Source organism: Molossus molossus, unplaced genomic scaffold (genome assembly GCF_014108415.1).
Source record: "Molossus molossus isolate mMolMol1 unplaced genomic scaffold, mMolMol1.p scaffold_m16_p_9, whole genome shotgun sequence".
NCBI classification, from domain to species: Eukaryota; Metazoa; Chordata; class Mammalia; order Chiroptera; family Molossidae; genus Molossus; species Molossus molossus.
Window position 1 is genome coordinate 31,286,796 of NW_023425403.1, and position 19,140 is coordinate 31,305,935.

Consider the following 19,140-nt stretch of genomic DNA (forward strand, 5'->3'; position numbering starts at 1 on the left):
TGGCCATATTTCATGGTCAAGAAATTCTTTCAAGAAGGATCATAAGTTCTTGAGAATAGAATGTCTACTTATTATCTTGATACTTTAAGTATAACTTGGCCGGACTTAAAATTTTGGGGAGGATACCTTTTTTCCTCAGGACTTTGTAGATATTCTTTGGCATCTAATGGTACCATGAAGAAGCGGTAGGACAATTTTATTTTGTGTCTCTTGAAAATGACTTACTTTTGCCTGACCGTCCAAAGAATTCCTTCTTTAGTCTTGAATCATAATAACTCAATCAGGATATGTCTCAGCTCAATGTCTATTGTTCTGGCTCAGATTTTCCTGTAATTTAGTTTCCTATTTTGCTGTGTGGATTCTCCTATTTTGGGGAACTTTTTTTTTTCTGTTCTAATTTGAGTACTTGTCCTGCTTTGTTTGTTGGATTCTGTGCTTTGCAGACACAATCGCATATTCTCAGGTCTCCTCAATTTTTTTAGTTTCTCTGTATTTTTTAATGCCTTTGTCTTTTATCTGCGTTCACATAAGCTTTCCCTTTATGTGAGGAATTTGATTTTCAGATATATCTATTCTGCACCTTGGAATTTTAAATTATTACTTCTGTTTGTTTTGTTTATCAGTGTACTTCCTGAGTATAGAATGTGCCTGTGAACCGTAATCTCTTGTTTTCGTCATCTCCTCTGTGAACTTTTAAAAATGGAATTCACATTTTTGTTAAGAGAGTATTAGACGTTTGTAAGACATTTTCTTCTGTTTGAGCTATATTTTCTTTCAGACTAGGTTTTTCATTGGCTTTTCGGACACTGTTACTTTCTTAATTCCCTCTTTCCCTTTCTTCCTTTAATTTTGTTGTTATTCTTGAAAGTGGTAGCTGTGATGTTTGTCTTCACCCTTCTTCTGCTTGGCACACAGAGGGCCACCCAGACTGTTTGCTCTGAGTAAGGGTGGACTCTTCTTGGCTACTACCCCCGTCTTGACAGTACTGTTTGTGTCCCACGCCCAGCGATATTCTGAGGACAGGGTATTTCTTGTTCTCTTTACTTCATTTTTAGCCTATTTACTTCATTTGTAGTCTAAAAGAATGGATAAAGGAGAGAAAAATCTCAGCTGGGGATTTGTGCAGCCCCTGATGGAGGTTCCCAATTCCTGTGGCTCTTCTGAGTCCTGGGATGGATCTAGGAGCTGCACCAGTCTCACTACCTCCTTGTGGATGGATCTGCCCTGAGGGGTAGATTTCTGGGCTCTCAGAATGGGCCCTCAGTTAAGGGCTGGAACATCAGAGAGAATTGTCCTCATTTGTTTACTTCTCATCTCATTTATGTGGCTTCAACAGCTCTTTCCGAAACTCCCCCAAGTTGAAAAGAGGAGCAAAGATACGGTTTGGGCCCTCTATTTAAAGGTACATGTGTGTCAGGGAGACATGCATAAGATACTTCATCTGGCTGTCAGCATTTCTTATCTCTTCTCCTCTTTCTGCTCCAACAACAGATCTTGACTACATGTGATGGTCTTTTGTCCTTTGGTTCTGCCAAGCACAGCCGTTTTGCAGGTGTTACTTCATAAAGCATGATTAAGTTAGTTCTGTCTCTCTTCTCTACTTATGCTGTGGCGAGACCAAATATTCCACTGTGGGTTTTCCCGTGCTGAGATCCTGAAGTGGGAGTCGGGGCCCCCATCTCTCCCCTGGGCTGCCTTCTCCCCACCCCTGCTGCTTCTGCAGCTCCTCTTCTGGAGGTAGTTGTTGGAGCTGGAACCACATGAAGCTAAAATAGAATCGTCTGTTTCTTTCCTTGGCCTCCCTCCTCTTCGTGATGTTTAGGCAGAAGAGTGTGTCCCTTTCATTGGTCATTTATTGATAGCAAAGCCTTTGCCATGTTCCACACTTTTGGTACATAGTTTGCAATTATCACTATTTGAAATTAATTGATTTAAAACATTGTCCTTTAAAAGGTAAATACCTGTTGTCGACTACCCAGCTGTAACTGCAGTTACTGCTTCCTGCCTTGTACTGTAGCTCTTCAGCTGTCTGTTTCTTTCACTACACTATCCGGTCTCTGAGGTAGGCAGGGTAACCATTTGTCCCAGGTTGCTTGAGACTGAGGAGTGTCCTGGGATGTGGACTTTCAGTGCTAAAACCTGGAGAATCCCAGGCAAACTGGATGGTTGGTTCCCTAACAGGGACCATACATGATTCTTCTTAAACCTGACCGCAACAAGAATAATACACCGTACAACCAAGTTAGCATCTAGGCAGGCTGCGTCCAGGTACAAAAAATTATGGCAAAACACAGATAGCTTCATGTACAGAGTCACCCACATGCACACTCTTCCTCATTCACATCGTTGGGATGGAATCTAGTCAGAATTCTTTTGAAAAATAGAAACCTTACAAGACCATTCAGGCAGACGGTGATGTTTCTTAACGCTGTGCTCCTTCTCTCATTGAGCATTTGCTTATTGCACTAGAGACAGTTTCAGGCTTGAACAATAGATGGAGAACTTCTCAAGGGCAGAAGTGTCTTATTCATTTTTTAAAGCTTCTCTGGTAGAGTAGCTGGCACATGGTATGTTGTTTGCTTGTTTATTGTTTGTTGAATGAAGGAAGGAATAAATAATACATGGACTAGAACCCTGGAGTAGACCTCTGAACAAATTCTGCTTTGCCTTCTTGGGAAGCCTCGGCTGAATGAAAAGCAAAGGTCCAATGTGTCTGTTTTATTACTTGAAAACAGGAAGTGCTTTAAAATGCCAGCGAAGATGTCCCTAGAAAAAAACATGAGAACGCTATTTTATTCAGGCTCAGTGGGGTGACCCTCTAATGATTCTGGGATGGATTTTTCCCAACTGCACACACAGTGTTAAAGCACAGTTTTTCGGGCACTTGGTGCTGTGTGTGTGCTTTTATTCTCCCTGGCAAGCGTGCAGAAAGGGTCTTCTCTGTACAGCGAATTTTATTGTTGGGAGGCGATGAATTCGTCTGCAGGAACTAGGGCCCCAAGGGAGCTCCCAGTTTTGAAGCACACTGTTACAGCCTAGGCCTCGGTTTTGTGTCCCTTGTCTGCTTCTGAGAGCTCTGCCATCCGGCCCTGGCCGGTTTGGCTCAGCAGTTAGAGAGTTGGCCCTTGGACCAATGGGTCTTAGGTTCGATTCCAGTCAAGGGCATGGAACTCGGTTGTGGTTCGTACAGTTGGTGTGTCTCTCTCATATTGATGTTCCTCCCTCCCTCCCACTCTATCTGAAGATAAATAGAAAAATATCCTTGGGTGAGGATTAAAAATAATAATAATAATAATAATAATAATAATAATGGCTCTACCATCTAGGCTTCAGAGGCAGCTCTTACCTTTCTTCCACAGAAAATAAACAGAATTCGCATCCAAGCCTGGGAGCTGGGTGAGCCCTGCATGCCTTTGCTCAGGGTCAGTATAATCTTCCCACCCGGAATTCCCTTCTTCCTCCTCTCTACCTTTTTACACCCTGTCCATTTTCCAAGGCCCCCGCTCTTTCAGCCCACAGAATTTCTTGTGCGTTCTGAATTCTCTGTAATTTTTATCAGTGCCATGAGGTGTTCTTATTTTATTTGAGTTCATTTTATTTCTTATGTAAGTTTTTAGAGGTCAGGAACTATATCTTCTATTTCTTTGGATTTTTCCCAGCCACCTGAGCTAGACAGTCACGCCTTTTTGATGTTATTATAAAACACATTGAATAAATTGGCCTCTGCAATGAGAGCTCAGGGATTTCTGGAAAGTTATGACGTGGATTGTTGTTTGGGAGTTAAGGAAAGTAGCTAACACAGGGACAAAAGGAATAAAATGGAAGGACATGCAAAGTATCACAAAACATCATCATGCTAGTTGAATCTTTCCATTAACATGCTTCCAGAAAATACCTGTAAAATTATGCATACACATACATATATATATGTATACACAGGTATGTACACCTAAACATACATTTGCATATACATATATATGTACACACATACAATCACATATACGTACATGCACACACATGTTACACATACAGATGAAGTAAGCCCCCAGCAGAGGATCGTACCATGGTAGGTACACAGTTGCTAGGTGTCACCATTGAGAGAACAGGACATGGGTAAATAACAAGCTTTGGTGGAGAAAGCAGGTGTAGACCAGTCCAAAGCCAGAGGCCTGGCCTGAGAGAACTGTTGGGACCCTGGAGCGTGAGGTACCAGATGCCTGGGGCAATTGGAGTCACAGAGAGGAGAAAGGGGGATGTAGCGAAGGTGGCTGTCTGCTTGGTAAGGGTGACAGACTGTAGCTGTGCTTCTGCCTTATCATTCCCTTGGACAGTTGCACCACAGGGTATCACCAAGGGTTTCTAGAGTCCTGTGTAGAAGAGTGTTTTCATCTTGATGCATTCAGTCTTGAAGACTACTGGCACACAAGAAAAAAGTCACAGATAAGGATTCTAGTCTTACCCTCTTTGGACTTCAGCTTGCTCATCTGTAAAATGGAATTTGTGTGTTCTTTATTTCATAGACTTCTTGTGGCAAAGAAGGGGAGGATCCATGCCCTTTTCATGACACTGGATGGTCCCAATGGGCTAGGCCTCTGGTGACTAGACCTTTGGCCTCTGGTTTTCATCGACTAGATCCGCACATTTACATTTCATTTTCTTGCTAAGATAAAAGCAAATACAGGTCATTGTGATGGCCAGCCTTCTGGCAATTCACTGTTTCCTTGAAGACCCTTTTGCACTTTACAAAATGGGAACTTGCTTGGGTCTTTTCCTATTATTGTGAAAACAGGTCCAGGCATACGTGTGTTTTGTTTTCTAGGGAGACGTGCATCCAACAAGATGGGAGAATTCATCTCACCGTTGTTTACTTTGGGAAGGAAGAAATGAATGAGGTCAAGGGAATACTTGAAAACACTTCCAAGTAAGTGCAATGCAGAACCGTAATCGGGAATCATGGTAACCGAGCTCATACACATCCAAGGCTGAAACTCCTGCGTTAGTTTTGTTTTCCTTAACACTGTGGACGAACTGTGAGATCAGTTGGTTACTGGCCATGTGTAGGGGGGATTCTGCACTCTCCTCTGCCAGGAGAACACCCTGCCTGACACTAGTCTTCACTATCTGGGCATTGATTTTGACTTTGAGATAAACTGCCCTGAACAGCAAGGGTAAGGAGCATGGGGATTCTGCACGACTAGATGTCTTCATGCTTAGCTCTGTAGATGTGAGGGCTTTATGTCACAGTGGGAATTAGGGGTAGCATGGCTGTGTAGGGTGCTCCATTGCAGCCACAGCTTGTGAGGCTAAGAGTGATATCCATGCTCGGATCTCACTTAGCAAATGATGTTGCCCTCCTGACTTTCATTCATTATGCGTTTTGAGAGATTAGGAGGAAGCCAGAAGTGATGGCTAGGGCAGGATCCATGATTAAATCTACTTGGGTGAACAGAAATTATTTAACCAAAACTTCAAACTTAGGGTTGTATATTTATACCCCATTGATCAGTTGTATGGGGGAATAAAATGTATTATAAAAACAGCAGAGATGGATTTTTTCCCGCAGCACAAGAAATATACAAATATGCATTTAATAAATATACATCTGTGGCTTTTTCTACGCAAGAGGCAGCTGGGGTGGTGCTGCTGTGTTCCCCTGTGGTTTGCATGAAGGTTTGCAGGGTTTCAGTTGAGTAATAGGGGGTGCAGGTGGTGGGGGTGGTAGTTTCTCCTTAAGGAAAGCTTGAAGGGTGGTCGGTAGTACTCAGGGACAGAAATAGTCTGAATGGGTCCATATGGCCTAAATATAAACAGGGCCTCTGTTTTGAATTTCTGGTAAATGGTAATAGGATGACAATGAGTCAAAGGATAAGATTCCAAGATTAGGCACACTCTTTGTATTTATTTTCATTCTTTGTTACTAATTTTGTATTAATGGGCACACGATCAGAATGCTAATTATAATTATTCAAACACTCCCAGGCAGTCCACTAGCCAAATTTTGCCCACTACTTCTTTCTGCAAATCAAGTTCTATTGGAAGACAGGCATGCTCATTTGCTTACATGGGACTTTACATAGGGTTTCTGTGGTATAGCTGCAGAACTGAGTGGTTGTGACGGAGGCTGTATGACTTGCCAAGACTAAACTCTACTCTCTTGTCCTTTCCAGAAAAAGTTTGTTGACCTCTGTTTTAAATCAATAGCAAGTTAAGAGTTTAAAACTAGTAACAGCTTAAAGCTATGGCCTCTGTTGAAGGGAGATCAAAGAGAATAAAACAGTTGAATCTCCTAAATGTAAGTGAAATAGAAATATTCTCAACTGCAGTGCATTGCAGTATCCTTTTCATCTCTGCTTAGGAATGAGGAGCATGAATGATTAGAATTCATGTCCTCTGCACCGTGGATAGGCTTTTAACATCTCTGAAACTGTCGATCCCTGCGCATGGATCTTTGAAAGTTTCCCAGATTATTCTAATATGAGAGCCTGTGTCTGAGAAAGGGCAACCACCACAGGGCTGCCCACGAGAGGGCTTGATTGCAGCCAGCTACCCATTCCAACGTGTTTTAAAGTAGCTGTCCAGGTGACCCTCAGTCTTATTGGGTCTGGCACCTTCCCAGAGCATCAAAGGATGACCAGACATTTGCTGATAGATACATATAACCAAATTTACACAAGTCTGATGGATGAGTGGCAGGTCATTTTAGACACTGTTATGGGAAATACCCTTTCCAATGACTGGAATGCTTAAGGCCCCTTATCAAGGCATGTTTCGCCATATCAAATTACCTGGTGAGCTGAATTCTCAGTCAGCAGGTTGCTTGGTGAGCAAAGAATGAATAGAACCAGAACAAGGTAAGTAACATCATTTGAGTGATAGGGATTGTTTACTTAAAATTTTGAAAAATGTCCAGAGGTTAATGTATTCATAGCAGAGAACTTCATGCTGGAGACCGAATCGATCAATGCTTTAAAGAGGTGCTACAGAAACCTTGGCAACATTCTTTGGAACCCTGTTTTTCTGAGTTGACATCCTTCTGTTAACTGGTGAATTCTGCAGTATTGGTCGCTGATGCCCGGGGGCGTGTGCTACCCCCTCTGTTGTGTGGCTTGGACTAGACCACCTCTCCTAGGAATGCCCCACCCTCTGCAGCAGCTACTGCACCGACACTCCACCTCCAGAGGGATCTTCCTAATCACCCAATGCCCCGTCCTGGTACCCAAACTGGCTCTTACTTCTGACCTTGTCTTGACGATTTACTGCCCCAGCCATACTGGGCGCGTAGTTGGTCCCCCTTGTCTTTGCTCCCATTTTTCTCTTCTTCTGGCATCCTCTCCTCCCTCCTTTCTACTTACTCAAACCCCCACCTTTTCATCCCCGCCTGGGTCCCCCACCTCTGGGGACTATACTCCCCTTTCAGCACCTGTGATATTTAGCCCTTGGCATGTGATTTGGTATTTACATTTCTTTCTGTTGTCCTAACTAGATTACAGGCTGTTCATAAGTGGTACCATATCACGTGCCTCTTGTAACTCCAGTACTTAGCAGAATGTCTTGCTTGGAAAATGCTCAGTGTGTGTTTATCAAGAGAAGGATAATGCCAGGTATATAGTACATTTGTGCACACAGTAATCTATATGAAAAACTTACATAAGAAGCTTTATTTAATCATTTTTTAAATTATTCTTTTAAGATAGTATAACTCCTGGCCCCGGCTGGGTAACTCAGTTGGTTAGAATGTCGTCCTAATACACCAAGGTTGTGGATTCAATCTCCAGTCAGGGTACAAACAAGAAGCAACCAGTGGTGCATAAATAAGTGGAACAACAGTCTCTCTCTCTCTGATTCTTTCTCTCCCCTTTCTCCTCCTCTCCTTTTCTCTCTAAAAAAACCAGTAAATTAAAAAAACATGGTATAACTCTTGTTCAAACACATCTTATCTTTGAATAGTAGTAATAATAATTTTTGTGGATGATCTTATTTAATATTCATAGCAACTTTACAAGATAGATGCTGCTATTTGCCTCATTTTATGGCTTAAAAAACGAAGGCTTATCATGCTTCCATCTCTGTGACGCGGGAGAGCCGGGGTCTGGACATCTTCTGTGAGCTTTCCGGACTCCCAGGCTTGAAATTGCCCCAGATTTTCACTCCAGTGCACTCCATCCTAAAGCCCATAATTGTTCGTCGAAAGTAGTAAGATTTGAAATCAGTCTAAATGAAACTTATTTCATGTGGTTATCAGTATTATGATTAAACTCTTCCAAGTCCAGCTAAATGTATATATTTTCAGAATATCTTTCTAAAATCTAGTTTGATCACTATGTGTGATGTTGTACTCACTTGGTTTATGCTCACTCACTTTAGCTTTACTTTTCAGTTGTTTGCTACAGAGCCGTGTTTTGAAAACTGCAGTTTGTGACTCATTAGAGGGTTGTGGAGTAGATTTGGTGGGTTATGTTCAGTGTTTTTAAAAAATTGAAATAGAGTAGATAGAAGATAGCAGTGTACATCACAAGTAATAAGGATAAATATTGTTTCATTACTTTTTACTGTGTGTGTATGTGTGTTCTGTGTCATAATATAGAATATATTCTTTTGTAAGGACTTTGGTCAAAACAGTTAAAAGCCACTGCCATAGGAAACAGTACAAATTGGTTCTCAATATCTGATTCTTATTCCACAGAGTTTTCGATATTAAGCTTCAGCTAAGCTCAGGTTAAAGCCTTGCTCAGTGGTTCGGCAATATAATTGTGCTTTGTATAACCTGGGATGCTTTTTAAAATGCACATTCCTGGGCTCCAGCCCCAGAAATTCTAAGTCAGTAGGCCTGAGATGACGCTTGGGAACCAGCACTTAGAATGAGTTCCGCATGTTGATGTGGGGGGTCCGTGGCTCCCACTTTGAGAAATGTTGTCTTAGGTGGTAGACATTGGCTTGGAGCTATGTACAGTAAGTCCTCATTTAATGTCAAGAGATTCTGTGACTTTAAGTGAGTCAATGTATAATGAAATCAATCTTACCATAGGCTAATTGATATAAACAAGAATTAAGTTTCTGTGACATTTCACCAACGTTCTAACGAAACATTGTTGGCCATAACAACATTATTTGTGGACCTGCTGTGTTAGGAAGAGGTATATTTTTTAATTGTAACTGGCAGATGAATTGGCATGAGCTGACATTTACTACATTGTGAGTTCATCTTTGTTCAGTCGCGAGAACACAAAGGCATCTTTCAGAGGAACTGTCTCTGAGCGCGAAGTACTGGAAATGAGATACTGCCCCGCCACGGCAACCATATGACACGACAGCGGTTTTTGTTGCCTTGCCATGGTGTGTGTCAGCATGTCATGCCTCTTTGGAGGGATTTGTTTTACATGTACCCACAGGAAGATTTTATCAGGACACCCTAGAAGAAAATTTGGGGCGAAGGTGGTGTTCTGTTTTGTTTTGATTTGGTTCTGAAATGTAAACATAATTGTTGCTTTGTTTTAAATTGTTTTCTTAAAGGAGGGATTGTTAGATAATCTCATCTGCTACAATGAAAGAAGCAGCAGAGTGAGTCCCTCCCAAGCAGGTAAGGAGTCTTGCACCCTAGGACGTCCCTCACACATTAAGGCCGCACTCAGGCCTGTAGCCATCCCACCCAGCCTTTGCCAGAGGAGGGCCTTGGTTCTGCTCGGTGGTCCAGCTCGTTGTGGAGGGTTTAGGCATTCAAATTGTTCCTTGGGGGATTTAAACGTAGATTAAAGTTTCGTGACAGTGCTAAATTTTCTGAGTGTGGTTGTTAAGTGTTGTAAAGGAGACTGTCTTGTTTTTGTTGTTTGTTACTCCTCACCTGAAGATAATATTTTTTCTATTGAATTTTAGGGGGGGGGGAGGAAGGGGAAGAGAGGGAGAGAGAGAAACATCGGTGTGAGAGAGACAAATCGATTGGTTGCCTCCCACAAGTGCTCCGGCCGTGGCCAGGATCAAACCTGCAACCCAGGTACGTGCCCTTGACCAGGACTTGAACCTGCAACCCTTCGCTGTGTGGGCTGATGGTCTGACCACTGGGAAACACCTGCCAGGGCAAGAGCGCCGTGGTTCTTGAGAGATACTTGTCTTTGAGGGTAAAGTTGCCATGATATCTGCAAACAACTCTCAAATGGTTCAGAGGAAGAAAGAAAGAACTTGTGGCAAATGTTTATACTTAGTGAATCTAGGCGAAGAGTATGTGGGTACTTATACTGTTCTTACATTTCTGAAGATTTAAAACTTTTCCATATAAATATATTGGGAAAGTTTATTATGAAAATAAATTAAATGATATTAAGTTCATACAATGGAATAAAATGCAACAATGAAAAGAAATGTAATGTCAGCGAAAATGGTGAAGTGAAGACCTCTGCAAACACGGTTCTCCGTAAAAGCAACGAGAACATTGTATAAAATGGTCAGAACCAGTTTTTTTTAAAAAACTTTGGAAATTAAACAAAGCCTGCAACAATCTGGAAAATGTTCATCCTAGAAAAACGACTGAATTTTGGTGTGATCAAGGAGCTCTGTGGAGCTGTAACTTGCTCTATTCCCACACTTGACCACTTTAGCTCTTCAGTAACCTTGAAATCTAACAGCCCACAATTTCAGCAAGAATCATAGCCTGGCAGCCACCAGGGGCCAGAATGGGGCTAGATCCTTAAAGCATTGTTCCCAGAGAGTTGTCATTATCAGACCTGTCTGGGGGTCCCTTGGAAGACTCCAACTACAAAGTTGTCTTTATTTGATTTGACTTAGAGCTCTCCAATGGAAAAAGCTTTCTCTTGGGGTATTTATTAAAATAACAATTATAGAAAGTCTGTAACTTTGTGACTGCCTGAAGTGGTAGGTAAGAGTTGGGGCAAACAGTAGACTAACCAACAAGCTTAAAAGGTGAAGCTGGGGAGTGAAATCTTCATGGGGCTTGAAAAGCTCTAATATATTTCTGGGGACCAGAAGGGCAGGCACAGGTCTGTGCTGTGCTCATACTTAGGAAAGACCTGAGCAGACCCTAACATTTCACCTCTGAATGACCTTGAGGCCCAGGGCAAGAAGGAAGTAAGGCTAAGATAAGTTGTTAACTTTCGGATTGAGTGTTAGTGGCATACCCCAAGATGCACGCAATGTCCCTTGGCAAAGACTTAGAGACTTACTGGTTCTAGGCATTTAAGGAAATCTATGTCCAATTATTACCTTACTATTAAGAGGTGACACACAACAAAGACTACAGACCCTTGGAAGATTCTGATTTCCAGGGTAGCCAGATTACGTTATTTAAAATGTTGTTTTAAAAAATTACGAGGCATACAAAGACATGAAAGAAATATGGTTCATGCACAGGAAAAAAAGTCAATTATTAGAAATTGTCTCTGAGGAAGCCCAGGTGTTGGACTGCCTAGAAAAAACTTTAAATCACTGTATTAAAAATGTTCAAAGAATTAAAAGAAACCATATTTAAAGAACTAGAGAAATTTATGAGAACCATGTCATGCCAAATAGAACCATGTCTCATCAAATTAAGAGATAGAAGTTATAAAAAAACAAAAAAACACAAATAGAAATTCTGGAGTTGAAAAGTAAAATAACTAAAATGAAAAATTCAGTTGGTGGGGAGGGAGCCCATCAGGTTTGAACAGGCTGGAGAAAGAATCAGTGAATTTTAAGATAGGTCAATGATATGAACCAGTTTGAGAAACACAAATAAAAAACAATGAAGAAAAGGAACAAGCCTCAGAGACTGGTGGTATACCATCAAGCATGCCAGCATAGGTATAATGGGAGTCCAGAAAGAGAACAGAGAGAAAGGGGAAGAAAAAAATTGAGAAATAATGGCCCCAAACTCCTCCAATTTAATGAAAAATATTACACATCCAAGAATCTCAAAAACTCCAAAGAGGAAAACTCAAAGAAATCCACATTAGGCATATCATAATCAAATGTTTGAAAGACAAAGAAAAAGAGACAAAACATCTTATAAGCAGCAAGAGTGAGGCAACTCATCAGGTCCCAGGCATCCTTATAAGATTAAGGGATGGCATCGTCCAAGTGCTGAAAGGAAAACACTCAACCAAGAATTCTACATGCAGCAGAACCATCTATCGAAAATGAAAAAGAAATTAGGACATCCCCAGGTAAACAAGAACTGAGAAACTTCGTCACTAGCAAACATGCTATGAAAAGGAGTTCTTGAGGCTGAAATGAAAGGACACAAGACACAAACTGAAATCAGGTGAAGAAATAAAGAATGCAAGTAAAACTATATCAGGGAATATGAAACGCAGTATTTTTTTCTATATGATTTAAAAGATAACTGCATAAAGCAATAATTATAGATCTGTATTGATACACACATGTATAAAGATATCATTTTAATAAAATAACAGGTAAATGGATTGAAATAGTAATAAAAAAGATTTCCCACAAAGAAAAGCCCAGGCGCAAATGGCTTCACGGTTGATTTCTACCAATCATTAAAGATGAATTATTACCAATGCTTCACAAACTTGCTCATTCTGTGAGGCCAGTATTAACTTGATACCTAACCAGATAAAGATATCACTAGCATAGGGAATATAGTCAATAATATCATAATAACTATATATGGTGTCACATGTTTACTAGACTTATTGTGATGATCACTTTGTAAGGTAGGTAAATGTCTAATCACTGTTGTACATCTGAAACTAATATAATGTATGGCAACTATAATTAAAAACTAAATTTAAAAAAGACATCACAAGGAAAACAAACTACAGACCATTATGCCTTATGAGTATTAGATGCAAAAATCTTCAATAAAATACTAGCAAAATGAAGAAAAATACTAGCAACAGAGAAAAAGGATTATATACCATGGTCAAGTGAGATTTATCCTAGGAATGCAAGTCTGACTCAACAAAAATCAATCAGTGTGATACATAAAACCACACGACCTTCTTCACACACACAGAACAAGCATTTGAAATGTGGATTTTTCTATTCTGGGGTATTTCCTATAAGTGGACTCACGCTATAAATGACCTTTAGTGTCTGGCTTCTTCACTTAGCATAATGTTTTTGAGGTTCATCCATACTGGAGCATGTATCTGTGCTTCACTCCTTTTATTCGATTGTTTTTGATGTCATTATAAATGGGTTGTTTTCTTAACTTCTCTTTCAGATAGTTCATTGTTTGGGAACACAACTGATTTTCATGTTATTTTTTATCCTGCAACTATACTAAATTTGCTGATTAGTTCTAGCTTATTTTTTAGTGGAGTCTTTAGAATTTTATATAAATAGGATCACATACTCTTTAAACAAAGACAGTTTTACTTCTTCCTTTCCTATTTGGATAAGTTTTATTTCTTTTTATTGCCTGATTGCTCTGGCTAGGACTTTTAGTACTATGTTGAATAGGAGTGGTGAGAATGGGCACCTTTGTCTTGTTCCTGATTTTAGAGGAAAGCTTTTAACTTCACCATTGAGTGTAGTATTAGCTGTGGAATGGTCTTATATGGACTTATGTTGAGGTACATTTCTTCTATACGTAATATTTTATCATGAAAGATGTTGAATTTTGTCAGATGCTTTTTCTGCATCTATTAAAATGGTCATATGATTTTATTCTTCATTCTGTTAATGTAGTGCATTATATTTGTTAATTAGCAGATGTTGAACCATCCTTGCAACTTAGGGGTGAATTCCACATGATCATGGTGTATGATCCTTTTAATGTGATCTTGAATTCAGTTTGCTATATTTTGTTGAGGATTCTTGCACCTATATTCATTAGGAATATTGGCCTGTAACTTTCTTTTTTTATAATGTCCTTGTTTTGGTATCATAGTAAAACTGGCCTCATAAAATGAGTTTGGAAGTGATCTTTTCTCTTCAATATTTTGGCAGAGTTTGAGAAGGATTGGGATTAATCCATCTTTAAATGTTTGGTGGAATTTACCAGTGAAGTCATCTGGTCCTGAGTTTTTATTTGTTGGGAGATTTTTGATTACTGATTCAATCCGCTTACTCATTATTGATCTGTTCAGATTTTTCTGTTACTTCATGATTGAGTCTTGGTAAGTTGTATGTTTCATGAATTCATTTTTGTCCTAATTTATTAGCATGTGATTACACATAGTAGTATCTTATGATACGTTGTGTTTCTGTTACCATGTAATGTCTCCTCTCTTGTTTATAATGTTATTAATTTGAGTTCTCATTTTCTTAGATAGTCTAGCCAATGGCTTGTCCATTGTTTTTCTTTTCAAAAGATACTTGCTAAACAGTGTTGTATAAGCAGGCTGTATAAGCTCAGAATCTAGAAAATTCTAAATTAATTGTTTAAAGTTCCTACTTTAAATTCTTCACTGTATTCAAATGTCTTCAATAAGTAGAACTCATAGTCAGTTTTAATATTTAGGGCTGTTAAAATTGTAAATTATACATTGACTATAATACTGGTTTCTATGTAAATTTTTAAGTGCTTTTCTAAAATGAAGGGCTATTATGGGAAGTGTCACATTAAGAGAATTTTCTTGCAATGGGGAGAAGAAGCCTGTATTAGAGTAAATCATATTAGACAGCAAGATCTTTCATCATTTTTAATCCAGCAGTTCTGGGAAATGCAAGTCAATTAGAGAAATTAAATCTCCAGTAGAAACCATAGCTTTCTCAGGTCATTATAACCTCTATCAGAATGATTGTATCTAACGTGGAGTAGTCCCAATACACCAGACTTATTATATAAAAGAAAGCAATTGAATGAGAAACTCAAGAGTTCACCAGCCAATAATACAAGTCAAGAAGAAAAGAAGAAATAATTATGAGTAATCATGTGGCCTTTTAAAACTGTAGACTCTGATGCATAATAGGAAATCATAAAATATAGGATGTCATACTCTCATTCTACCACAAAAAAATGTCTATGCCTTGCGAGACATGCCACAGAATATTACATTTTTTTGCATGGGTGAATTACATATTTCAAACTAGATTGCATCTTATTTTCCTCAGCTCTCTTTTGTTCTGTTATTTATATATTTGTCATCTTATTAAAAACTTGGGTTTGTGCCTGTTGTTTGGAATCTGTTGGTCAAGACTTTCCGGAGTAAGAGGTGCACTTCTGCACGGGCTCCTCCAGAGCCCACCTCAGGGAAGAAGGTGGAGTTTTGGGGCAGTGCCTTCCAACAGTGATGGATTTGAGATGCGCCTCAGTGTTTCCCATTGATTCAGTTCTTGATTAATCTAGTGTCTATTGATTATTCACTGTGTCCCAGTGTGTACCACTTACTGCACAGTGTCAGATAACCTCTGAAGATATAAAAATAAAGTAAGGCAGTCCCTGTCCTCCAAGGCTCGGAGCCTGAGAGGTTATCCTGTGCATATATCTACACAAGCAAGGGCACATGAAGGCACTAGGCACGGGAGGACAGAGGCAGGACTGGGCCAAATGCCTAGAAGCCCAGAGAGGGACTTCAGTTTACAGCAAGCATGAGAGGCAGTGACACTTACCATGGGCCGTGAAGGTTAAGTGGCACTTTCACTGGAGTGGATGGAGAAAACGTATTCCAGGGAGGACCCACGAAGTAGAGACAGGAAGCCCCAGCCATGTCCATGCCATTAGTGACCATCTTCTGGCTGGTTGCTGTGGGGCAGACAGACAGAAGATGAAACAGCATCCCTGTGCCCCTCTGTGGTCTGCATTTAGGGGTGTGGCTTTGTGGCTCTGTTGTACACGTTTTTAAATCCACAACTGCCAGACTTCTTTGGGGCAAACCAGTGTTCTGCACCGAAATGTGTCCTTGCCTTTGCATGGCTTGGCTGCCTCAATACACTGTTTCAAATACTGTTAAGCAGGGTGTGCTCTGGCCAAGTGAGCGAGTCCCCTCCCCAGCGAGCAATGTTTCTGAGTGAAGATATGGGACATGTTGAGGGAAGAGGCTCGACTGCCTTCCAGAAGCTAGTTTCTTTGTCCTGTTGCATCCTGTATTCTGGTGCTGGTGCCGATGAGTTCGAGATGGGAAGTGGGTGTCCCGCTTCCAGGCCCAGGTGCCTGATTGCATATCAAATCCTCTGTTCTGGGAAAGAAGGGAAGTGGAGTTGTTCTGATTCTTTCTGTGCTGTTCCCAGCTCAGCCCTCTTTCTTTGTACAGAGCACTTGTTAATGATGCGAGGCCCTTCCTGTTGGCAAGAGGAGAAGGAAGGGCTCCTCTCGATAATGGTTAATTAAAAATAGTGCTGGGGTTGAGTGATCAGGAGGAAGGATAGTGCCATCATTCATCTGCAGATGGGTGTGTGGCTGGGCACAGTGACCTGGCAGCCACACTGGGGACCACAGGTGGATGACAACTTAAAATTAGCCCTAGGCCTTTTTCAGTGTCCAGGACTGGCCGATGGTGCTTCCCAGGCCAGCGATGACTCTGTTGCTATTCTGCCTCTGAGCACTGATGTCCAGCTCCCTGGTTAGGCCTTCATCACAGAGCCACACACATGCATGTTGCCAGGCGGGCAGCAAGGTGCACGTCTCCTGCTGGCCAGCGCTGGTCAGGGTGGATGAGGAAGCCAGGCAGAGCCGGGCTGGGTGGGGTTGTGTACAGAGGATGGGGTGGGGTATGGGGATTTAGTGGGGAGTATAGACTGCTGGTGCCACATGGGCGCCGGCCCTGGGGCAAAGGGGCTTCTGTGTGGGTAGTGACTGGACAGAGCTGGGTGCTTGGTCCTGAAGCTTTCTGTACTACAGCCCACAGACATGCTGCAGCGGGGGCTTGAAATGCACACTCGGATTGGGTAGTGCTGCGATATAACATGGATTTTCTCATCCTTGTATGGAGGTCTGATAAAGAAAAGGAAGAAGATCGCCTTTTGAATGAGGCCATATTATGGGTCCCCCGGCATCTGTTTTCCTGAATTCTCTTTCCCTCAAGGCAACACACTGAAGCATAGAGGTTGATGTTTTAAGACTTTTTAAAAAAGTTCTTCCGAATTAAGGTCATCTCAAGCACTGGAAACAATGTTCTCTCCACGCCTTTCCCAGTGAGTCTGACTACTGGCCAGCCCCGCCCCTCCCCGCCCCCTGTGGCCCCAGAGTAGAGCAGCTCAAGCCACGGTTTGGAGAACTTCTGGATGGAACGAACTAGACTAACTTAAGTGTACACCAGATGACCACTGTCCCCTCCGGGTGCTACGGAGGAGCACTCAGCTGTCTCCCTGGCAGGCGCTCATGGTGGGTCACCTCCAGGCTTGTCATACCTTTAATGCTGTTTCTTCAGTTTCTGATGCTGCCTTGTATTCTTATGTAAGTATTCAACGTGACTTTTCTAAATGTTTGATGTCTCTACAAAGGGACTGTAGGCTGTTCAAGGAAGTGGGCAGTTCCTTTAACACAGCGTATCAGGAAACTGTATCCCTCTTCCTGTGGCAAACGTTGTGTGCTGTTGTTTAAATATAAAGCATTGAAATGATAGGCCCTGGAAGACCTGGCGGAGAAGGACCCCACACTGTGAGTCAGACACACCCGGAGTGGGATGGCCTTGCTGCTTCGCCTTGGGCACGCGTTGGGCAAGTCGTTGTCCTCCCTGCTCTGCAGAGTAGCTGCAGCTCGCCCGCAGCCCGGGAGCATCTCAGAGCATGAAGCTTGAGACGAGCAGAGGAGACCTGCTCCTGGTCGAGAGAGAGACGGGTCCTAGGATGGTGGGGTTCCTGTGAGACCGGTGAGAGACTCCCTTCGACAAACAGGCAAAAGTCCAGGCACTTCCCCAGGGAAATTCTGGAACTGAGCACACGGCAGGTGGAGTGAGCTGAGCCTGCCGTACAGGAGCTGGGTCACAGAGCGCTCCGGGGAGACACACGGCTGCGCCTGGACAGCTCGGGAGACAGGGAGGTAGCTGACCTTCCCGAGGGCCAGACCGAGGCCTGAGGCTGTGGAACAGAACCTCAGCGCTGCTCACAGAAAGTGTGGACTCGCCCGGAGCCTGAGGAAAGAGGAGGTGAAGTCTGGAAGAGGAGGAGCGTGCCTGTGGATGTGAGAAGTGCTGAACAGGACGCAGAAGGTAGAAGAACAGGTTTTATTTATTTTTTTAAATATGTTTTTATTGATTTTTTTTAGAGAGAGAGGAAGGGGGAGAGAGAAACATAGATGTGAGAGAGACACATTGATGGGCTGCCTCCTGCATGCCCCCTACTGGGGATCGAGCCTGCAACCCAGCCATGCGCCCTGACCGGGAATTGAACCAGGACCTCTCAGTCCATGGGACGATGCTCCATCCACTGAGCCACACCAGCCAGGCTGAAGAAGAATCAGTTTAGAGTACAGTCGGGCCTTCGAACTCTGTGACCATCAGATTGTACAGTGAGGAAACAGGCCAGTGAAATGGAGTGACTCACCCCTGATATATTAGAGGCAGAGCTAGAATTAGGATCATTAATCTGTTCACACGTTTACTCAGAAACATCTGTTCAGTACTCTGAGGGCCAGGCGTGGATGTAGGCCCTGGATCCAGGTTTCCGGACTCATCTGCCAGCCTGCCCATCACCAGGCCTCTTGCCTGGATCCAAATCTGAAAAGCACGTTTGACATCAGACTCAGACAAGGTTAAGCCCACAGATTCCCAAGATAAAAACCTCAGCTCACTCCAGATCTGAAAGAAGATAAGTCAGAGAAGGGGTAGCAGAACTCGTTCCGCCGATTAAATGACCAGATCCAAGTGCAGCTTAGCATTTGAGAAGTTTATGACTATATTTGTATTGACCTTTACCCAAGATAGTTACTTGAAATACGCACTTTGAAAAATGGAAGTGGGTTTTTTGTACTTGTTCTGGCTACATCAAGATTAGAGAAAGGTTGCGGAATGGGGCTAGGCCAGGAATGGGGGTGGGCTCAGGGTATGACAAGAAGGGTGATGTCAGCGGGAAGAGGGGGCGTTGCCAAATGCCAGGCACCTGCACAGGTAGAACCAGGAGCCGGGATAGGATTAGAAGTGGCCCTCTAGTTCTGTCTCGTAGGAGACAATCCTCATCCCTCTAGGCACTGAGTGAAGTCCTAGAACTCTGCCGAAGACATGTCCCCTTTGAGAAGGTTCTGCTGTTCCTGGGAGAGAACAGCCCAGCGAAGACACATCTTGGCCTCGCAGTCACGGGCCTGGG

The 19,140-nt window shown here is 42.2% G+C and overlaps 1 protein-coding gene across 1 annotated transcript in view; it reads left to right on the forward strand.

The window, feature by feature from the left end:
• LOC118622545 (chondroitin sulfate N-acetylgalactosaminyltransferase 1) overlaps window positions 1-19,140 on the forward strand; it is a 227,385-nt gene that overhangs the window by 192,712 nt on the left and 15,533 nt on the right. The window contains exon 6 of the mRNA XM_036249924.1: window positions 4,820-4,921. Coding sequence (XP_036105817.1) covers window positions 4,820-4,921 — 102 coding nt within the window. The remainder of the gene's footprint in view (window positions 1-4,819; window positions 4,922-19,140) is intronic.